Genomic DNA, 22241 nt, shown 5'->3' with positions numbered 1-22241 from the left:
TAATAAACTCATTTACTGCTGGCTAACCTTGTGCATCAAACCCGACTTCTATAATTGACATATATAAAAGTTGCACTTTTATCTGATTCCCTCTACAAGAACCTTTAACTTCAAAGTCTTGAACATTAGCCAACCTCAAGCTTGTGGTCTCTCGTATCTCTACATGAACACACACACCCTCTGACATCTGGGTTTTCCCAGAAAAGCTTTTTGAAGGTAGAGATGGAAAGTAACAAGCGAAAGGAAATTATAAAAACTACACGAGGCTGAAAGGTCTCAGTCTGCACAATTATTTCCTCAAACAGTCCAAATTGTACAAGCAACAAGCTCAGTGAGAAAAGATACGCATCATTGTCATTACAGAGAAGTTGCCTCTTTCAAGCTCAGAATGTAAGTCTGTTTCACTGATTTCAAGATCAACATTCAAAGAACAGATTTATATGTATTATCAGTTAGAGATACAGGTGAATTATATTTTAATAAAATGTTTGTTGAAACTTAATTTCCTCTGATAACATTTGCTTTGTTTCCTACCTCAGCACTTTTAGAAATACTGTAAGAAAGGGGGAGTACCAGTAAAAAGATCAAGCACATCATAATAATGAGGTTGCTGTGAAGCTACGATCAGCATAATTCTCACAGATGACTGGAGTCATCACATTTTACATGTAATGTTCATTATATGCCAGCAGTTGCATGTTTATTGAGAGCTGGTGCTCAGCAAACTGACGTGTTATATGTCATCTGAAGGTTTGTGGTGATGAAAACCAGGTGACTGAAGTAGGACAGTGAAGTACTTAAACAAATGTTCAAAGTTTCTGGCTTCACTGAAATACCACCAAACTAGGTCAGTGGCCTCTTTAACACATTTCCTTTCAACAGCACAGATTACTGTCGTCAGATGCATCTCACAGAGCAAGTCATCTGAAGAAAGCTGTGACTACGTCGAACATCTTGTTGCATGATAAAAGTGACGGTGAGGTGAACGTGTGTCACAGAGACGATGAACGGAGCTGCTTGATCTTATCTGATACAAATTCAAATTAGAGAAAAAAAGGAAACAGTCGTAGAACAGTCTCCACCACATTTTCACAGGAGAGTTTGCTCTTCATGGCCGAGGTAAGTTTTTACACACTGTGGCGTGTATGGAAATGATCTATGAAAGAAGTCATTCTTTACCATGAAATATGTTTTATTAATAAGAATCCATTTTGTTTACAGCTCCTGATTGATTCAATTTTTGGGGGCCAACCAAAGATGATCTGAGATGAACCTCTTCTCGTGTATTTGGAGATGGATAATCATACTTCTCAATTTCTCCCTCCACCGTGAGTCTGTCTGCCTAACCACATTATACCATCTATATTGTGATGCGCTTCAGTTTCTGAGTCTGTGAGAAAGGAAAACTGCGTTACTGTATCCAGTGGCTGTTGAGGTTTTACACCCTGTGTTTTAAGCTCTGACCACAGTGGCGAGACAAAAATGTTTGAATTTCTTTCTTTCACAGTAAAATAATCATGCAAAGCCACATATTCTGTATCAAACCTGTGTTTTTGTAATGCCTCATTGTAAAGACAGTAATATGGATGGGTGGATGGATGGATAGATGATTGATGGATGAATGGATGGATGCATAGATAGAAAGATAGATATATAGATAGATAGATAGATGAAATATACATTAAAGTAATTGATAATAAAAATCTATTACAAAAAAAGACATGCAGTGTGGTTTTATGTACAGAAGGCACCGTGATAGGTCTTCATATATGTGTTTGTGTGTGTTTGTGTGTGTTTGTGTGTGTGTGTGTGTTTGTGTGCACAGGTTCCCCTCTGCGCCCAGTCGGTTGCCTGTCCTACAGACAACTTGGCTACCTGACAGTCGAGCCAGTCTTCCTCATTGGCTCAATGAGGAAGACAGTCTTCCTCATTGGCTCGAACCTGACAGTGACCTGCCACATCAATGACTGCCAGAAGTGGTACGAATGGTAGAAGTACAGAACAACGTGATAGGTCATTTTGTATCTCGGAAAAATAGTCTGATGTTCCTCCTCTTGAGAGACGAAGCTAAAGCTCAGATACAGTTTGTGTAACTCACTTGCAGGTCGAAAATAATCTTGGATCTGAACAACGAGACAGTGAAGGATTGGAAGGAAGTCAACTGCAGCACGGCAATCTTTAATCTGACCAATGTTCGGATGCCACAATCTTACGTGCTCTGCAAACTAAAAAGTCGTCATGTTACCAGGATTGTCAGTGGACTGGATCTACATGGCGACCGTATGTACACTTGACTCTGATGACTACAGAATGAGGCTCAGTGTGGAGGATTTAAGTCTACGTTGTATTCTTGTTAGTGTATATTCACCTGAAACTAGCACACTTCATATCTACATCAGGAGCAGGTCCACCATGTTGCCATGTTTCTATAGCCGAGAAAGGACAAACCAAGCACTGGCTCCTATGTGTTTTATATCACCTAAAGGCCACTGTAGGTTCTCCTACTGTTTGGAAAGGCGGGGTTAGGTGAGGGGTATTAAATTGGTTGCAATCTGCAACTTTACCAGTAGATTTCACTAAATCCTGCACACTGAGCCTTAGTTAAAAGGAAATAACAAATTGAGTGTATGTGTAAATACAGAATTGAAGAGGCTGTACAGCATCTAAATGAGCTGATTTTAATATTCATAGTTTATCTCCCATTTCTATCATCACACACTTTTTTGTCAATAATACAATCAATCGAATTTCATTGATGTGGCCTTTATTCATGAATCGCATTTGCCTCAGGGCTTAACAAGATGTTTTGATTTGCTTTTCATTGATTATCAATTTTATCCCCCATCTTTGCTCCGCAAGTACCACCACATAAACCTGGAAACGTTACTTGTGAAACGACGAGGGCCTCAGCCTTCATCCACTGCTCGTGGAAGAGCGGAGCTGAAACATACCTCTCTACTTCCTACAACGTTTCAGTTTACAGGTGCGGTGTTAGTCTGAGGTCAAATTAAGCTGTTATTTTATGCCTTTGAGTAGTACCATGCTTTTGATAATGGCAAAACTTATTTTCATCAGAGGAAATAGGACGCAGGTACATTTAAATCAAACCCAGGAGGCTAAAGAAATCACAATACCCCGAAGAATTGTCGATGGAAATACAAAATACCAGTTGATTATCACGGCTTACAACATCTTTGGAGCATCACAGTCTGATCCATTCATGCTGTGTGAGAAAGATATAGGTAAGCCCTCACTTTAGTCCAACACGTCTCTATGAACAAGAGTACATTAACACAGCTTGAAAAACATGTAATTTGTGATATTTATAATCTACTTTCTGAAGAAATTAGTCATCCTGTGAGCCGTTACAGTTTGACTGATTGTGTCCTGACTATCAACTGTTTCTCTAATTGAACAATAGTATGCCACTGTGTCAGTTAACGTTATGAGTGTTCCAGTGTGTCCAGGAGATATTTGGCTGCACTTAGAACTCCTCACACGGCACGTCCTCTTGCATTGCAGTGATACCAGACACCCCTCATATTCTACACATAGAGTTTGAGGACAGCTCCACAGCAGCAGTGCTGAAGTGGAATACCTCTGATTTCTCGGTGACTCTCAGATCGTACATCAGGCTCCTCACAGACAGCGGCTCCTGGGTAAAATAAAAGCTTCATGCTCATTAGCAGTATCGGCCTCTATCAGACAGTGAGCAGGAGACCTGATCTCTTGGTGTCTTATAGGAAGCCAGAGAGACAACAGAGCTCAGTGAGGGTTTGATGAGAGTGGATGACTTGAGGCCTCTGACTGAATACGAGTTCCAGATCAGGACGTGTGACTCAACATCAGGACTGACAACCTCCAGCAAGCGGCCGTCCTGCAGCAGATGGAGCTCGTCTGTGACAGGGAGAAGTCCTGGAAAAGGCAAGCTCACAGTCTCAACCTCAAAATGTGTATATATCACGTAACAAAGGCAACTGATAATGCCATAACAAGTTTTTCGTCACTCGCAACCCACATCTTATCTTTAGGTCCATCCCAGGAGCTACACGTGTGGAGGACGTTCAGCAGCCAATTGATGGTGATTGTTTTATGGAAGGTAATGTGTGACATTCATTAGAACTGGTTTTTATATTGATACTGATCTCATCATACAAAAGTATGTAAAATACCAGTAATAGATGCTTGTTGATAAAGATCAGTTTAAGATTTTCGAAATATGTTAAATCATTAAATCTTTTGTTCCACTTTTATGTGTATGTGAAAAGAAGATTTAGTATCTTTCTTACGGGATAATGGCGAAAACTAAACCTGACGTGACGATTGGACTTCTACCCCACAGCCTCCGCATCCAGACGACTATAGTGGTGTGGTTCAAGAATACAAAATCTTTTTTGAACAGAAAGAGGCAGGGACCTGTCCCGCGACTTTCAGTCAGAGGTCAGTTATGGTACCAGCGGAGGTTCAGGCCCTGAGCGTCAGTGCTGTCACTTCATATGGGTCCACTCCAGCAGCTGATGTGCCACTCACACACTCAGGTACTCAAAGATCCAACACCTAAGACAGAACCTAACAAAGCAAGTTTTAAAAAGCCATTAATAAAATGTGATTCTATCTATTCAGGTGTATTTGGGCCTGTACTGAGAGAGCTGGCTCCTGCAGCTAACGGCAGCGCTGTGCTCGTCTCCTGGTCGTGGCCGGGGACCAAACACTGGTCCACATCTGGAGGAGAACTGCGGCACTATGTGGTGGAGTGGATAAGTGTACCAGCGACACAGCTGCAGTGGAACAAGCTGGACAAAGATCAGAACAGCACCTCCATCACAGGTATACACACACACACACACACGCACACACAGGCACACAAACACACAAGTACTTCAACTGAGATCAAGCAGTGACCTCTTGTGATCACTTGGTGAATTACATTAGTTTGTGCTCTTTATAATTACAACACTCACAGAGCTTTTAAATTAAATGTGTAAATCCTTACCAAGCTGAATCCTCCATTCATACGTGTTGTTAAATATTTGTGTGAATATTTAGAGTTGAGAGGGTTTACTTTTCCTGTTGTTTCAGGTCTGACTGCAGGTGTGAGGTACAACATCTCTGTGTACGCTGTGACCACTCGAGGTGTCAGTGCTCCATCATCCGGCCTCGTCTACGCCAAAGAACAGAGTGAGATACATACACTCAGCATGTTCCCAGAACTTATTTACACAGTCTTAAATATAGGGATGGAACATTTTCAATGAGAGAATGAAGATGATAAACATCCCCATCCTCTCTTTATGTCATTGTTTTTATTTCATTTTTTATTTTATAGGACCTGTGTCCGGTCCCATCTTGTTGGTTCTGGTTCATGAGTCCAGGCGGATCCTGATCCAATGGGACAAGCTGCCTGTGGACCAGCGAAGGGGCTTTGTCACAAACTACACCCTCTACGTCCAGTCACTGGACTCCAACCACACAACACTCAGGGGTGAGCAGTTCTGCTGTGTCCCTATGTGTGTGTTTGTCCAACATATGTGAATAAGACAGATATAATACATCATAAACAAATGGAAAGACATCACCTGGGCATCGTGATAGACATTCTTCTCATATGTTGGCAATTACCAGGAAACACAATTACTCAAATGATCAAGAAAGGATTTACCATCAGTTGAGGGCTATTTTTTTTAAATCTAATCTATGTCTATATTATAAAGGGTATATTTATCTTCTTCATATTTTTTCTTAATCTTGTGGTGGCAATATAAACATCAGATTTCTACAGATGGAAACAATCATAAGTATGTAAAAAAAAAAATGGATCTATCCTGTAATAAGAAGGAAAAACTGTCCGAATGACAACATACCACTTGGGAACTTAACCTTTAAGTTGAAACTTTAAACCAATGTCCGTAGTAGATTTTGTAAAAATCTGTGGAGCTTGACAGGATTCTTCACAGTAAAATGTGACTTTGTGTTGATCTGAAGGTTTGAAGGAAACACAACTTGGCCGTGTATCGTTTCCTGTTCTGTTACATCAAGGTGCTCATTGGTGTATGTGTGCGTACTTTACCTTGGTCGGGTGAAGGCTTTTTCTAGCACGCTAGTATCTATGCACACGTGTCTGGGAGATAATATAAGCAGTAGTGTGCGTCTATTGTCTTTCACTGTTACATAATGGAAACTGTGCAACAAGCATTCCACAAATACCCCCCTCCCACAATGCTTCAGTGCATCAGCAGGGTTTTTCTGCTCTCACTTCCAGTAATGTCAAACGTTGTAAACAAAACAAAAGACAAACAAAAGGTGGGATTAGTCTCCATTTCCAACAAAGACTGCACTTCATTCATTCAACACTGTTAAAGAAAATTCATCTCCACGCTTTAACTTTAGTAGTTTTACCACAGACAACCGGATTTATATCTCTATTCATCCTATATCTAAACTGGTTGTTGTGGTTAAACTGTCAGAAGGTCTGTTAGAATATATATCATCTCAACATATAACTGGGAACTGCAGATGGTGGGTAAAGTGAGCAGACTGGTAACCATCATTTTCACAGTATCTTCAGTGAATCATATTTTCTAGAACTGGCTTTTGACCACAAACAGGAAGCCATGAGGCTACATGCACACATGCAACCGTAAAGGCTGTTAGTAACCAGGCACTATTTCTGGAGCGTCATTGTGTAAAGGCACCTGAGAGTTTACCTTTTCCTCTCTTTTACTACTTCAGCATATTTCAGCTATAAATGTATGTATGTGTATATATATATATTTACAAGTGACATGACTACTAGCACAAAACGTCACACATAAACAAAATATTTTATACAGCTGTTAAATGTTATAAATACTAACTTGAATTTATGACAATCACACATTCAGATAAATGAATGCAAATTTTAAATCCACACACAAGTAAATATAGAGGCAGAAGTCGTGAGACTATCTATAGCATGAATATAATTTCACTAGTTAAAAATATTAAAGCCCTGTATTTGACACTAAGCACTGCTTGCACAGCATTCATCATCCTTTTTTAAATTACCCAACTCCCATTTCTTCAACAGTATCTTTATACAGACACAAGCCAGCAATCCCACTGCACTTCGTCCCAAAAGGCACTTTCTAGTTTCAGTTTAGTATCCATATTTCCATGCTCTTTGCTAGACACAGTTGCTGTGTAGGAGGTGAATGTCATGATGCATTTAGCAGAACAAGATAGAGTGTTTCACTCAGGAGTTGGTGGAGACCAAAAACAGAGCTAAAATACTAAGGGACTATAAACCTCCTTCCTCAGGGGACAAGAATTGTAACTTGAAATGTACACATATGTTGTTCTATATCTAATAGTTATGCAAATGTTTAAGTTTTAGCTAAAAAGTTTGTGGTTTCAACTTAAAAAGGTACAGTGGCCCAAATAATCTTGTAATTGTGCCAATCTAACCAAAAATCTGATCTATTTTCACTTCTCTACAGTGGTGGTGTCTGGATCTGGCCCCAGACAGATGTGGCTGGATTGTCCTGACGGAACTCTGGCTCTACAGCTGACTGCGTCCACCTCAGCAGGAGAAGGTCCGCGAGGGAGCCAGATTGTCTCCCAGCCTGCAGCTCCTGTAGGTCAGCCTACTGCTGCCGTCCTTCTGGTCATTTCTAAAAAAAACATACACCAACTCATTAAAGCCGCAACTGTATTTCTTCTTCATTTCGTATCATTCCAGCTAAATTAGACTTAAACTGGGAAAACAAGAGAACTCTGTTGTCTTAACCTAATGATAACTGGTGTAATAAACTGTCTCTCATCTCTTCTAGCCGGCCTGGTGATTGTGGTTGTTTTCATCATCACCTTTTTCATAGCAATCACAGCCAACCTGATGTGCTGGAGCTGTGTGAGGGAAAGGTATTAAACAATAAGGCTTTAATATATATTATTATTTCATAGAAAACATCAGACATCATCTAATCAGTGCAAATATTCAGTTCAGGTATAACCATAAAAGACCATAACTGGGATATGGTTATCCTGCAAAAGATTTTGAATGATCATAGGTTTAGTTTTTCTGGTAGCCGTGATCGATGCCAGTGTGGCTAGTTTCATGAAATACCACACACACACTCCTGAACATCACGATAAGAACTCACCTGACTGACATGAAGAGAAACTTAAACCACTTCACAGACACTGTGCCAAAGTCGTGATTCTGATGGAGATGTGTGTGTTTCATATGAAATCACCATGGAGTTTACTTTTCAGTTGCAGATAAGATGTTAGATAAGATGTGTTTTAATTCTGGAAACGTACCCTTTAACTGCAGCTGAGACTGACCTGTCCTCATCAGTCCTGTTAAGATGACCTGTCTTTCTGTGTCAGGATCAAACATAGGTGTCTTTCCTGGGGACCTGCCTGGCTTGTTGAAAACTTACCAAAACCAGAAAACAGTAATGCCATCAGACTACTGGAGGTAAACAACTGTGTTCACCTTCCTGCTTCCCTCTTTCTCTGTGAACTGTTTTCACTGCAACAGCTAGAATCTGCAACTATCACCAATAACAACAGCACAATTATACATTTTTAGAATGTTTTAAACATATTAACACCCACTAACTCTTGAGTTTGTTGAGATATATCCACTCTGTACTATAATAGAAGGTGATGTGAGTTATTAGTTCCTGCTGTCACTTTGACAACTTGCAGATACTTCTTTGGATTAATACCCCATTGCAAACACTCCGACATATCAGTGTCCTAAACATGTATGATTTTCCTCTTGAAGATCCCAAAATTATTCTCTGAGAAATCATCATAAATGTTGAAAAATGCCTCACAATCACACATTTCACAATGTTAAAGAAAGTGAAAATGATCTTCTCACCACTATGCCTATGGAGGGGTGAGGGAAGTGTTTGAGTCCACAAAACTCTTCTGGAGTTTTAGGGAATGCCAGTGTTGCAGCCAAATTCAACACAATTAAAGTAATTGTTGACCAATTCTTCAAACGTATGGATCCTCTGTGATCCATGAGGGAACGCGTCTCTGAAGGAAGATATCAGAGGACATTAAGGCGATAAACATTGTGAAAATGATGCTGTTTCGAGTCGAATTTTACACTGTCCGTGTAATCAGCCATGAGCCATGTCAATTGTTAGCCTATCTACCTTTTCTTTATGCTTTACTGCCATAATGTTTTCTTATATACCATTGTGTTTTGTGATGTGACATGATTTGCACTTTGGGGCCATCTTATATTTCTCCATTACATTTGCTATATATTAAACCCACTGGATAAGCCAATAAAATCTAACTATGCTTTGTTATTTTGGTCTCCGGCAGGACAGAGGTGAACGGTTCTTCTTTTCTAGTGACAGTGACCCTCTGCTGTCGCCCATCAGTTTGATTTCCTGGGAGGAGAGGGACGATGTGTATCCCGTCATCCATGTAGAAGTATCCCACTTTGGATTAGGACAAACCATAGCGGAGACACCTTCACTACCATCTGATACTGGGACTGCGCTTGTTGAAAAGCAGATGGAACATGTCAGCTACAAACCTCATATTACTACTCTGGCTTCAAAAAAAGAGGAAGTGGAAGATGAGCCAAAGGACGTACCAGTCAATGTCGAGGAAGAAGTATGTTTAAGTGAATTCAGAGGACTACCCGGAGGCTTGCTTTCTAGTGTGGAAATAGATTACTCTGATTCACCTCTGGAACCGACTCTCAGCTCTTCTGATGGCATTTTGAGGCCTAAAACTCCTGAAGCAACAGATGTCTTGAGTGGAGGCTTCTCGACGGGGGGGAGGGGGACTGAGAGCGAGGCTGAAGTGGACTGTCCCTCCCTGGAGTTAGACCATGGTGTCGTCCACCCTCCTGACATGGCAGAAACTTGTTTGTCCCAGAACACAGAGATGATGAGTGGAGGTTACTTCCCTCAGGTCACTACACTCTGTGACACACAGAGTTAGCTGGAACATGTGCATGACACAAACAGGACAAACTGCACTAAACTAACGTTCAAGAAAGCATTACCCAATCAACCCTTCTCCTGAGATGTGTGACTTTGTGAGATCACTGGAAAACTATCATCGGTAACTGTTAAAACCAAGTTATTTAAGTTTATTTATGATAAACTTGAATAAACTGAGTTTGATTCATGCCCATTATCATAAATATTTGGCTGTGGTTACGTTTGTACCATATTTTACAAAGAATACTTTATATAACACTTTGATGCAAACAAAATAACATAAAGTGCCATAAAGTGCTTCACATAAAAACAACCCCAAAAAGAACATACAAACACACACACACACACACACACGCACACATACACACACACACACACACACACACAATGAATAGTTACTAAAATGCTACTAAGAGTAATAATTATTTCAGTGGCCTTATGGATGGCGATTTTGATGGGTCTCTTTGTTTGTGTGTTTGTTTGTATTGTTTAACATTCATTGTTCTCAGATGATACGCCCTGAGGATTTTGATGATCTGTGACTTTTGTGGCCAAGACATCCGTGAGATTGTTTTTTCATGCAAATGTTCATGCACCACTCAGGAAGAATTTGAATATATTTTGTCATCCTCTGACTTTTCCACGACCTTCGTCAAAAGATCAATAAAAGTTCTGAAAAATATTTATCCATCTATCACAACCTGCTCTGTCTGGTGGTGGGATATAATATAGTATATTTACGTTCCCAATGTACTACATTTTTATGTACCTGTACTTTACTTAAGTAGATTTATTCTGTTACCTTTCCCTTTTATTTCACTAGCTATATCTATATATCTCTTTAGCAAATATCTGTACATTCTATCTTTACATAGCATTGGGTTACATTTTCGCATTGTATTTTATATTTTTTAAAGTGAGAAATGAGAGCAAGGACTAACCATGCAGCATAACCTGCAACGGAAGCATCACTGGTGACACATCTACAATGTATTTGGAAAAGGTAGAGGCTAAGGCATAATGCTATTTGCATTAGGGAATAAGTCACACTCTGCAGGAAGATTCAGTTTTAGTAATTTAAACATTTACTCAAGTAGAACATTTAATGGGATAATTTTACTTCGGTACATTTTTGTGTATTTATTTGTTCTTTTACTGAAGTTAAATCTTGGAGCTCTTCCTCCACCACTGCTCTCTTTATACCACCCAATTAGGAAAGTAAACTTTCAAATTGACAGAACCTTGATAAATTATATAATATGAAATGATAACTAATCATCATGTACATGTCTGTGCCAAGTCCCGTATTATCGGCTGAAGATGTTTCTCTGTTTCAGATTGAGATCACATTTGGTGACCTCTGCTGTGTCTAATACGAGACAACAGTGAAGTGTGAAATTACTCGAAAACTTCAGTTGGGGTTTTGTCTTGTTACCTAGTCTCTGTGTGAGGTTTGAACAACCTGCATCTGGTGTGTATGTTTCTACTCACACAAGCACCCTCTGCAGTTAACACCTTATTTTGAGGACTTCCTGAGAGTTATTTCACTTCCTCATTGGCAATAACATTTGCAGGAGGGTCTCTCCTTTGTCTGCGCACTTCAGCAGTAAGAAATCTCTCACTTTATGTCAAACAGCTCTTACTGAGCCTTGCATTGTGAATAAGGATGGTACAGCGACAGGGGAAAGTCCTCCTCTGCAGCACGTGTGGATGTGACTGACGGAGTGAGACTTTGGTCTGCGTGGAAATTGATGTGCTGTGTTGTTGTAACTTTGACGGGTTCAGTTTTAAAACAACCAATCTGAGGAGCTTTGTCATGTTCAGTTTTCTCAACCTCTAAATGGGATTTTATGACCAAACCTGCATCTGCATTGTGTGTGGTGTTGATTTGTGTGTATATGTGTCTAATGTCAAATGCATGCCAACAATAAAAGAAAAGATGCAATATAAGAAAAGTCTAAGTTTGTGTGTGTGTCTGTGTGAGTGTGTGTGTGTGTCAGACTTCATTGATGAACTGTGACTGAAGTGTTTCACACCAGAGGAGGGGCCAATGGCAGCGCCTCCTATGCTGCCACTTTGAGTCAGTCATGACGTGCAGCTGTGAAGACAGATGTTTCTGAGCGCCTCTCGATGGAGGACAGAGCTGGATGAGGCTCCGAGGTCTTACTGGGATGTGATGTCTCGGTGAGTGATTTGAGTTTTTTTAAACTTATTTTGAATTACTCTTCAATGTTGTTTGAAAACATTTGCAATTTAATCTGGTGTCTGTCCTCAAACCTCTGCTTAAATACTGTTATTTAATATGAATAGAAAATACGTGGGGATATATTAACTTTTGCTTATGATGAGAATCATTAATCCTTCCTGTTATCCCCAGATTTGCTTTATTTCAAAACCATGACTGACCTAATGCATGTGTGTACTATTGTTATTTGAACTTAGCAACAGGACAGTTACTGACGACACATCATGTCTCAAACATGCTCCGTCCTCATCGCTGCTGCACTGCTGGTGGTGCAGCTTTGCATGGGTAAGCTCAGACTTCTCTATGGACGCACATTACCAACATCTGTCTTGATATGTAAGATACATTTTATATATTTTCTTCGATTTATTTATGATTTGGTGATGACATTTTGATTAAATAGACCTTTGGTAATAGATATGACCAAATCTGCTTTAAACTCAACAGAAAATTAGTCTGTTAAAGACATTATGGACACGTAATGTCAGTCTATAAGTTGGTATTTCTGCTTTTAGGTGAGAAGTCCTGCACCATCTGGTCCAGCGCTGGAGACGTGGTGCAGCGAGACACCAGTTTTGATGTGTACTGCACCTTTAACTGCAAGTGCAGGGGATCCATGTACAGTGGCCACCCGTCAACACTACAGAATCACAGTGAGCTGAATTCTACAACCATATATTTTAAGGTGGTGAACATAACAGAGAACAGGACATACAGCTGTCAGTGTAGCTGTTCTCCTACACTGGACCCCTGTGGACTGGACATCTTCACTGGGTGTGAGTATGAAGAGAAGCAACATCTGTTTCTGAAACTATTATCTCACTGCAAAGTGTGTTAATGCACATTTTAATGGGGGATTTAAGATTATTGTATTTCATATAGGACTAATGTCCAAGCGTTCAATCCATGTACCGCATTATAATGTCAGTTCCACAGTAGCCATCAGCTTTAACAGTGAAGAGCCTCACCTAATTGAAATAATGCTAACACATTATGATTATTTAAAACTTCTAGCTTCAAACTATAGATAGAAAAATCCTGCAGGGTATTGACTTTCATCTCAGGGCGTTGCAGTGCATTTCAAGCACCTCGAGCTGGTTCTGCTTTCTCTTCTTTATTTAGAGTTCACACTGTTCACATGTTGAAGACCGAGCGCAGCAAAGTCTTTTAGCTGACTGCGACAAGTTGATTACACTTCATTTTCACACATGCAACAAGTACAGTCCAGTAACGACACACCCACCATTTCAAAAGACTTAACCTCCAATGGAAAGCAATGAAACTTGTCACTTAATAGATTAGCACATTTTTGCATTTAATCTACTTCAGTTACTGACTGTTTTCATTACTGACTGGTCATAGTATTAATGCTTCCCAAATGTATATTTCTAATGAGTGGGAATGAGAACTTTTGTGCAAAAAATTAATTCCTACACTTGCCAAAACCAAGCCACATAGGAAGGATTCTTAGTGCAATATGAAGAAAAACTTTATGAGACTTTGATAATAACGTAGTAATTGAGAAGACAGAAATACGAGAAAAGTGTCATAATATTAAGATAAAAAAGAAAAGTATTTTTAAGTAAAATAAGAAACAATAATCCATTCTTATTTAAGGTAGCATCGGTTCTCCACTCTTTCTGAATCTAAAATCTTGAAACAATCTCATTATTCCTGGAAAAGATTTCCCTTTGAATAGAACATAGATAGAACTTCCTAGTTTTTGCACAATCTTTTGAAAGTCCTGATACTTGATGATAATTTACTGCGGATGTAACATTTATTTTGTTAGTTGTGAATTTACATGTTTCTATGCATTTTGACCAGGCTGCATATATACAAATGTATTCTATAATAACATGTTTTTTCTTATAATATTACAATGTTATTCTCTTAATCTCTGATATATATTATTTATTTAAATGGCCGTAATTCTCTATCATACCAAAAGACAGGTCACACTTAGACTAACTCACTAACTAAAGAAATAAATTACAAAACATCTCTTAACACAAGCATTTAAGGATGAAGGCTTGGTCGCTTTGTTGCTGGACATGAACCAAGTTAGACTGAGCAATGTGATGACCGGTAGCAGGAAATGTATGAAGATTGTCTATCATTGCATATTTCTCTCTAAATGTAACAGACTTAGTCAACCCAGGCTGAAACTGAGGCACATTTCCATCCCATACATTGTAATGCTTTACACATTGATACTGTGATTTTTCAAATTCAAACTTTAAAAACCCCAGTATTTAAGATCTATTCAACTCCTCTTCGTCTTCTTCATCCTGTAGATGTACCAGACAGTCCTAAAAACCTGTCATGCATCTACAAGGTCTTAAATAATAAAAGTGGAGATGTGCTCTGCACTTGGAATAGAGGAAGGCAGACTTTTCTTAAAGACAAAACAGAGCTGTGGTGAGTTTGAAAAAGAAGGAAACTTGAATTGAACATGTCACCAAAACATCCTATAATAAAATGACCCTTCTTATACTGTCAATTGAAAGTTGGCTTTGTTGTGTTTTCAGGCTGAGAACTGTAGCAGGAAATCAAACGAGTGAACAGAAGACGCACAATGTCTCCAGTAAGGGATCTGGTTCACTGTCCGTTACGCTCACTGTCCTCAGGTCTGTGCAGCTCATCTACGTGCGTGTTAATGTCTCCAATAAACTGGGCCCTGAGGTGAATGCCACCGTTGAGTACTCCCTCACTGACATCGGTAAGACCCACAGAAATGGCTGAGCTCCTTCACTTTGTGTGTACCTGGTACTTTCTGCAGGAAGAGCGTGCAATTCTTTTACGTGTGATGACAGTTTCAAGGCATGAAATGATGATGAGAGTGTGACTGAAAGTTTGAAGCTCTTTTATACGCTGTTTCATAATCTCCCCAAATCCTCCTTTCAATTTATGAAATGTTTTAGTAGAATAAGATTTTTTTCACAGTTCAGAGAACAACTGATCTTGTGTGTCCCTCGTGTTGACAGTATATCTGACCCCTGGTGTCTGTGTTGATCTGAGCAGCAACGCCGTTACCTCCTGTTCTTGGGCGACCAGAGTGCTCCTCCCGGGAGTGCGTTTTCACAGTGGAGCAGCCTGTGAGGACTCAGCACCTGCAGATCCAGTACAAAGCAGCAGAACAGACATGGACATCTTATCCAGATCTGGTAAGACGTCTTTAACACTTCAGAGATGAGATGTTGCATGAGATATAACAGTCGGTTACTTAGAGCCTCTGAAGTCGACATTGTGCGATCGTATCTTGTAGGTCTGATTCAAAGCAATACACAGATATGACTGTCAGGCCGATAGGCTCAGAGGCAAACTCTCAGTGAGGTGTTCTCACAATGTGATCTGCCTCACTGTTTCCCTACTTTGCCCCCAGGTCACAAGGTCTTCTTCATACCAACTCCTTTCAATCCCTGCTTCATTTCTTAAACCTAGAGGGGTACAGGCTTTCTCTGTGGCTGCCTAAGCTCTGGAATAGTCTCCCGGCAAACATTAGGTCTTGTCGTAATATCAGTAATTTTAAATCTAATTTAATATCCTACTTATTTAATCTTGCATTTAATTTAGCCTGATTCTTTCTAATGAGTCTGCTGGTGTCTGTTTGTTTTTTTGTTGGCATTTACTATTATTTTGAACATCTTTTATTTTGAACGGGCACTGCACTAGTATAAATAAATCAGACTAGACTTAACTACATGGCATTTTCCCACGAAATAAAACTAGAATACGAGCATGGACGAGTTATTCTTTTTTATTTACAGAGCGTGCCGACGGGTTCCGTTCCGGCTCAGTCCATCTCCTCTCTGGAGCCTTACAGGGTGTACCATTTCAGAGTCCGATCCAGATTCAGCTACGGCCTGTGGAGTCAGTGGAGCACAAACATCTCCAGCTGGACTCAGGAGGAAGGTAGGGGAACTCTTCCTATCCAACGTGTGGGTATTACTGCTCTTACTGAATGAAAGCAGCACGAATTCTGTCTAAAGATGTGAAAGTATTTACAGTATCTCTGTGGTTTGAGGCAGTTATCAGCTCACCACTGTCTGCAAGCAGGATAAACCACTGACACAATTCTCGCTGGGTTGTGTGTTGAGAGCGAGTGATAAGACGAAATATGCACAGTTGCAAAAGTGCATACAACAGTATAAATACAAGACCAAAATAAGAGAATAAATTATGATAACTGTAGTTGAGTCTTTTTCTGTGTCAGGTCAAACTGAGTCACAGTGAAAAGACGAGAAGGAGCTAGGGTTAGGGTTAATTTGTAGACAGATGCTAAAACGAGCGCAGAAGTGAAGAGAAATGTGATCTTCGTTGTCCTGAGCCTTAACTGGAAAAGGGGAGCATATAAGTTGGAGAAAGTTTCCAGCTGTCATCACTAAACACAGAATCTTGTCAGCTTCCCTGAGCAGTGGCAGATCTAGTTTTTTTCTAAATTGGGGTTCATAAAGGGAGGCAAAATCTTTTTGTGTTCCACTATTCAGTAAATGAATGGGCTAAACTAAATTTGGTTGTCAGTCATGCCCCGGGAGGATGGTTGAGTTTAAGCTGTTAAAGTCCTTTTTAAAACCACACAAGTGATTAAACAAATTCAATTAACAATTTCCTTCAAATGCAAACTTCCCCATTTGTCCCGTATTCAAACCAAACGTCTTGTAAAGAATTAAAGTAAAAACTCGTCCCTTTGAAGCAAACTGAGTTTGAGTATTTCACGAAGGTTACGTTCAATTAGGACTCCAAAGAGGAACAGACTGTTTATTTGAGATTTGGTAGGGGTTATTGAGAGGGAGGTTTAGGCAAACCCAATGAAAGCTCATAGCTTTTCATGTTTTACAGCTGCAAATATAATCATCTCATTATGTGGATTAGACTTAGAGAATATGTTTTGATATAAAATTGTGAAATATCAAGGTAATTAAACAACGTTATTATGTTCACTGAGCTGGTAGAGTGTGCAATAACAAGGTTGAATGTAAAGCACTCTTTTTTACTAAAACAACATTGCCACTGGGTAGCGAACACAAAGGTCTCCATTCCCAACTGGGACCCATGAAATAATTCATCTGCTTTTGAACAGTTGGCATTAATGTAAATAGTGTCCAATGTGTAGTTTTCGAAACCCACATTGAGGTTGTTGAACATCATTTATTATTTTTATCACCCTTCTAATTGTATAAGCGTGTTAAAGCATCAGCAGTCCAGAGAGGTGGAGTGCTCTCAGGTCACAACTTCCTCCATACTGTGCAAACATACAGGGTGGAGGGACCTTAACTTCCTTACTGAGTGATCACATGTCACATGTTCACTGGTCCCTGTGTTGGTCAGTGCTCTAAAAGAGGAAAATGAATTTTGCTTTCTGTAGCAGGAGTCGGTTACATGATAAATTCCGTCAGTTAAATTAAAACCAAATTACACACACTCATGAATATCAGTCCTTTAATTCATCCAAATCAAGATTGATGAATTAAAAAAAAATAATTAAAGAAAGTGATGTAGTGAAAAAATGTATTAAATTGCCGCTTTGGATCGGCGGCAACATTTTATGACCTGTTTTTTTGTCCCGTGCCCCATCCTTCCACCTGTTTCATGTAAACCCAAGTCGTTTTTGCATAATCCTGCCAACAAACCAACCGATGGCAGATGTAAAAATATCCTTTTGAAAAAGCTCTTAATATTTGCCTTTATGTGTCATTTTAATGGAAAGAATGTTATGTACGAGATTTCTTGGAAGTGTTTGTCATCTGTGTCAGACCTGCACAGATTATATGTGTCACTTTTAAAGAAATACTATTTTGAGCTATAGCTAATATTAATCCTTTATGTGACACTGTAATGCTTTATTGTTTCAGCTCCTGCAAAAGAGTTGGACGTATGGTACGCTGAGTCTGCGTGTGGATCAAAATCCCCGAGAGTTTACTGGAAGGTAAGTCGTGACAGTTTTTTTTATGTAGACTGTCATGACAGTGACCACAGAACACCACTGTGCTGTTTCCTCGTCTCCATGCGTTCACTCTCCTTCTCACGCTGCTGTGTGGTGCAGTGGTGCAGTGTTGTAGCCATAGTGACACATCCAGATCTCTACTTACTACGATGTTCTGCATAAACTAAAGGTCAACTCTTGACCACTTCTGACGTGTTAAACCCTCACACACACACACACACACACACTCGCACATCCCCACCCTCTACCACAAATACACACACCTACATTCATTTAATGTCACATAAAGACTGTGAAAGGTAAGTGAAACCTGAGTACTGACACCACAGTTTCAGTTTACAAGAAACCAGGAGTTGAACAGAAATGATGTGTCTTACTCACTAAACCTGCAGCGTGTTGATTTTGAGCATCCTGTTCTTACAGCCATATCCCAGGCACATGTTGAAGCGCCTACAGTTTGCCACAAAATCTTTTCAAATGAAATTTTCAATTAAAACACAAATATATGTGGATATACTGATTGGTTTACCTTTAAACTTTTTTCTGGTTGCAGAAGCCGCACATTTCCATCGCAAGAGGGAAGATCCTAGGATACAGAGTCAGAGTTTACTGTCCAGGCTCTGGACTGGACCTTGTCACCAACGTAAGCCAGGATGACAGGAATTATTCTGTCCCAACTTGTGCTAACTGCGAAGTGACTGTGTGGGCTCGCAACTCCAAAGGGTGGTCGCCTCCTGCTACAATCACACATCACACGAAAGGTATAAATAACTAAACTTGTGTCAGCAGGCCTGTTTGAGCAGACCTGTGCATTACTAAAACTGAATAGTGTTATATTCACTCGTGCTCCTCTTGTCTCAGCCAAGTCCTCTCAGGATGTGCAAGTAACCACTGGCATCCACAATGTCACCATCTCCTGGAGGGAGCCTGAAACTGCACTGTTACCAGCCTATTATGTGGTGGAGTGGTACCCAGAGGGTCAGAAGCTGGAGGAACTCAAATGGGTCCGACTGGGCGGCGGTGAAGGCCATGCAGTCATCACAGGTAGAACATGTGATGGTACAATAGACACAGATGGATTAACACAAGGAAGCAAAGGCAGCGATGTATCTTTATTAAGGGTTAAGATTGGAGCTTATTACAAACTAAATAGACATGAAATTGAGGTGTGAATGTGAAGCTGATTGTTTGTTTGTTGGCTGGTTACACGAGGCATCTATAGCCCCTCTGTCCGTCCTGGGAGAGGGATCCCTCTCGTGTGGCTCTCTCTGAGGTGTTTACATTTTAGGGTAGTTTTTCCTCTACTACTGTTGTTGAGGGTTAACGGATGTCACACATCACTAACCCCTATGACATGACATGTTTTTGGTCATTTTTTATTTACGTAAATGATTTAATTATATTGTTTTCCTATATTTGTCTTTATGCAGGTATAAAGCCATTTGAATGCTACAGGGGGGCAGTGTATGTTTTCTATAGCGACAGCTCAGTGACCAGGATGGTGTTTTCAGGTGTCACAACTTTGGAATCAGGTAAGATCATAGAGGAGCTATACATACATGATTAGTATTATTTTACTATTTTTACTTATTTGCTTATTATGACTTGTGCTATTCTAACTGGTGGAAACTGGAGTGTTGTGAACAGAAGTTAACAGACTCCTCCATGCTGTTGTGTTTGTTGGTTGCAGCCCCAGAGGTTGGTCCATCTTTCCAAGAGACGGTCGAGGGACAAATAGTGACGGTGACCTGGACGGAGCTTCCCAGGAGCAAGCAGAGGGGCTGTATCACCAACTACACCATCTATTTAGAGAACAGCAGTGGACACCAGCAGAGATGTAGGAATTGTTTTATTAGTGCCTGTTAGGGACTGTGTAAACATTGAAAGAGGTAGAGGGAGATGTGTCAGGAAAGGGGAAACCTGCCATCGTTGCAGCAATGAACAGAATGAAGATATGAATGTTTTCTGAACATCAGAGCATGTAGATCTCTGCAAGTAATAACCCAAAATAGATTATGAACCTGAATAGGAGCAGGATAAGCCTCCTTTAAATTGCTCCTCTGCTGTGTGTGTACACGTTTGTATTTCAGACTCCGTGCCAGCATCGGTCAGGACGTATGTGATCCAGCCCCTGTCTCCTGCCGTCTACAGCCTGTGGATGACTGCGTCCACCGCTGAGGGAGAGGGGCCTGTGGGTCAACAAATGAAGTTCCTAATCCAGCGTAAGCACACTTGCCAGTTTGGGGAAATATGTGTTAATAGTTTTATTGACTTAATTAATAATTAACAATTTGTCTTTAAGACTCCAGCAGAATTTCTTTCAATGGTAGTACTTATGGAAACAAATTAAGACAAGATTTGTCCAGGGACACATGATGTAGACACTTTTTTCTTGCACTTCTTGACTGACTGTACTAGAGGAGATAATATGCTGCGACTTCAAATCTTCTCCCGGTGTTTTTCTCGTGATTGCAGAGGGAACTCTGCTGACCAATGTCCTTGTGTTTGGTGCCATCGCCCTGATTGTGGTTATAGTTTGCCTGTGCAATTTTTCAGCAGTTAACCAGAAGTAAGTTAACGACAGCAGCTCCATGAAAGCCTCATTGAAATTACGTATCACGACCAATAAATTATCATTTTGCTAGAACAAGTTTCCATGCTATATTGTTGATCAGTTTCCCACGTTCCCTCTCAGGTTCTGGGTGTTTTGCCAGTGCCTCATGCTCGATGTTGTCCCAGATCCTGCAAACAGCAAGTGGGCAAAAGAGTGTACCCATGAAAAGGTATTTTATGTAGAAGAAGAAAAATATTTGAGCTACATTGCAGCTCATTGTTCCTGGTTTGAGCCCTTTTTGTCCTCCCAACAGGGCAAGATGAACCTCCAGCAGCAGCACAGTAACTCCAGTACAACCGAGGAGGAGGAAGAGCCGATCCTGGTCGATATTGAGGAGCTGCCCAGGCAGAGCGGCAACATCTCCACCTCGCAACTCCCTCCTCAGATCAGCCAGAGCTTAGACGCCACGCCACCGTACCCTGCAACCACCTACATCAAGAGCCTCTCCCATGATTCTGACAGCTCCGACCACACACAGAGCACAACTGTCGACTACATCTCATCACACGGTCTGGGAGATATGGAGGAGGATCAGGAAGAGGAGGATCAGGAGGAGGATAGGCTGGGTTTCTCCCCCAGTCACCACCTCTTCAGCGGGCCCATGAGCTTCGGAGGAAAGTTAACTCTGGACGCGGTGAAAATTGACTTCTGTAGTGACTTCTTTCAGGACAGCTAAGGTGAACCCTGAACTGTCTGGTGGGAAGATAATGGACACAATAAAATAAGTGTGTTGTTTGGATCACACTGAGACAATCCATAAACTACCTCTTTACTTGTAATCAGAACTGTAAAACAAAGTCTAGCGCTAAACTAAGCAGTAGTCATTGACATAAATGTTCTTAAGTTAAAATTGTATGCATTATCCTTTTTTTTCAGAATGGCTATATACTTATAAACTAATAGAATGTGAAAGGTCTTTTCTTTACATTTTTATCAACATACTAGAAAAAGGAGGATCAGTCATATTCAGAGCTGCCTTTAAAATATTTTCAACTACTCACCATGTTTGGATATCATTTTTACTTTTGATTTGATTTACTTGTGCAGCCTTACTCTTCATCGCTGAAAATAAAATATTTCATCTTTTGCACTAGTTTGTTTTTAGATGGAGTTTGTCATCTCTGCCGAGGGGCTTTTCACTCGTCTGTTTGGTGAACAAGATTAACCAGGGAACAATTCATAAATGGGCACATTTAGGGAACTGATATCTATGAAGGTCTGACATTGGGTGCAGCATTCTAGTTTGAAATTTGTTTTGAATAGTCGCTCCCTACTAGGATACAGGAATAGAACCGCGGACTGAACGTCAGGGTGGGTTTTAAGATATTCAGTGTTGGCAGAAGGCCATTACGTCCTCTTGGACTTTGACACGTTTGAAATTTAAATTCAGAGGTGAAAGTTGACAGTTTCAATTACCTGCTCTACAGTTTCATTCTCAAAACTTGTAGAGAATGTATGTAGATACACAACAAGCAG

At 40.2% G+C, this 22241-nt stretch overlaps 2 protein-coding genes across 2 annotated transcripts; both read left to right on the top strand.

Moving 5' to 3' along the window:
• The first annotated feature begins 800 nt into the window (after nucleotides 1–800).
• On the top strand, nucleotides 801–11892 carry il23r (interleukin 23 receptor). Its single transcript, XM_062394669.1, has 17 exons — nucleotides 801–1119; nucleotides 1222–1328; nucleotides 1826–1979; nucleotides 2105–2280; nucleotides 2860–2983; nucleotides 3076–3242; nucleotides 3523–3659; nucleotides 3744–3924; nucleotides 4032–4099; nucleotides 4343–4538; nucleotides 4624–4827; nucleotides 5080–5178; nucleotides 5327–5482; nucleotides 7476–7616; nucleotides 7809–7896; nucleotides 8368–8458; nucleotides 9328–11892. The coding sequence occupies exons 2-17, from the start codon at nucleotides 1268–1270 to the stop codon at nucleotides 9955–9957; spliced, it is 2673 nt and encodes an 890-aa protein (XP_062250653.1). The 5' UTR covers nucleotides 801–1119; nucleotides 1222–1267; the 3' UTR covers nucleotides 9958–11892.
• A 186-nt stretch (nucleotides 11893–12078) lies between these two features.
• On the top strand, nucleotides 12079–21858 carry il12rb2 (interleukin 12 receptor, beta 2a). The gene is made up of 16 exons (XM_062396443.1): nucleotides 12079–12143; nucleotides 12402–12489; nucleotides 12720–12980; nucleotides 14502–14625; nucleotides 14736–14926; nucleotides 15229–15371; nucleotides 15975–16119; nucleotides 18060–18133; nucleotides 18705–18912; nucleotides 19013–19195; nucleotides 19582–19683; nucleotides 19842–19988; nucleotides 20242–20373; nucleotides 20627–20720; nucleotides 20847–20934; nucleotides 21019–21858. Exons 2-16 carry the CDS (start codon nucleotides 12429–12431, stop codon nucleotides 21439–21441), a joined length of 2376 nt encoding a protein of 791 aa, XP_062252427.1. The 5' UTR covers nucleotides 12079–12143; nucleotides 12402–12428; the 3' UTR covers nucleotides 21442–21858.
• The last annotated feature ends 383 nt before the right edge of the window (nucleotides 21859–22241 follow it).

Source organism: Platichthys flesus, chromosome 9 (genome assembly GCF_949316205.1).
Source record: "Platichthys flesus chromosome 9, fPlaFle2.1, whole genome shotgun sequence".
Lineage (NCBI taxonomy): Eukaryota > Metazoa > Chordata > Actinopteri > Pleuronectiformes > Pleuronectidae > Platichthys > Platichthys flesus.
This window is presented reverse-complemented; position numbering and strand designations above follow the sequence as displayed.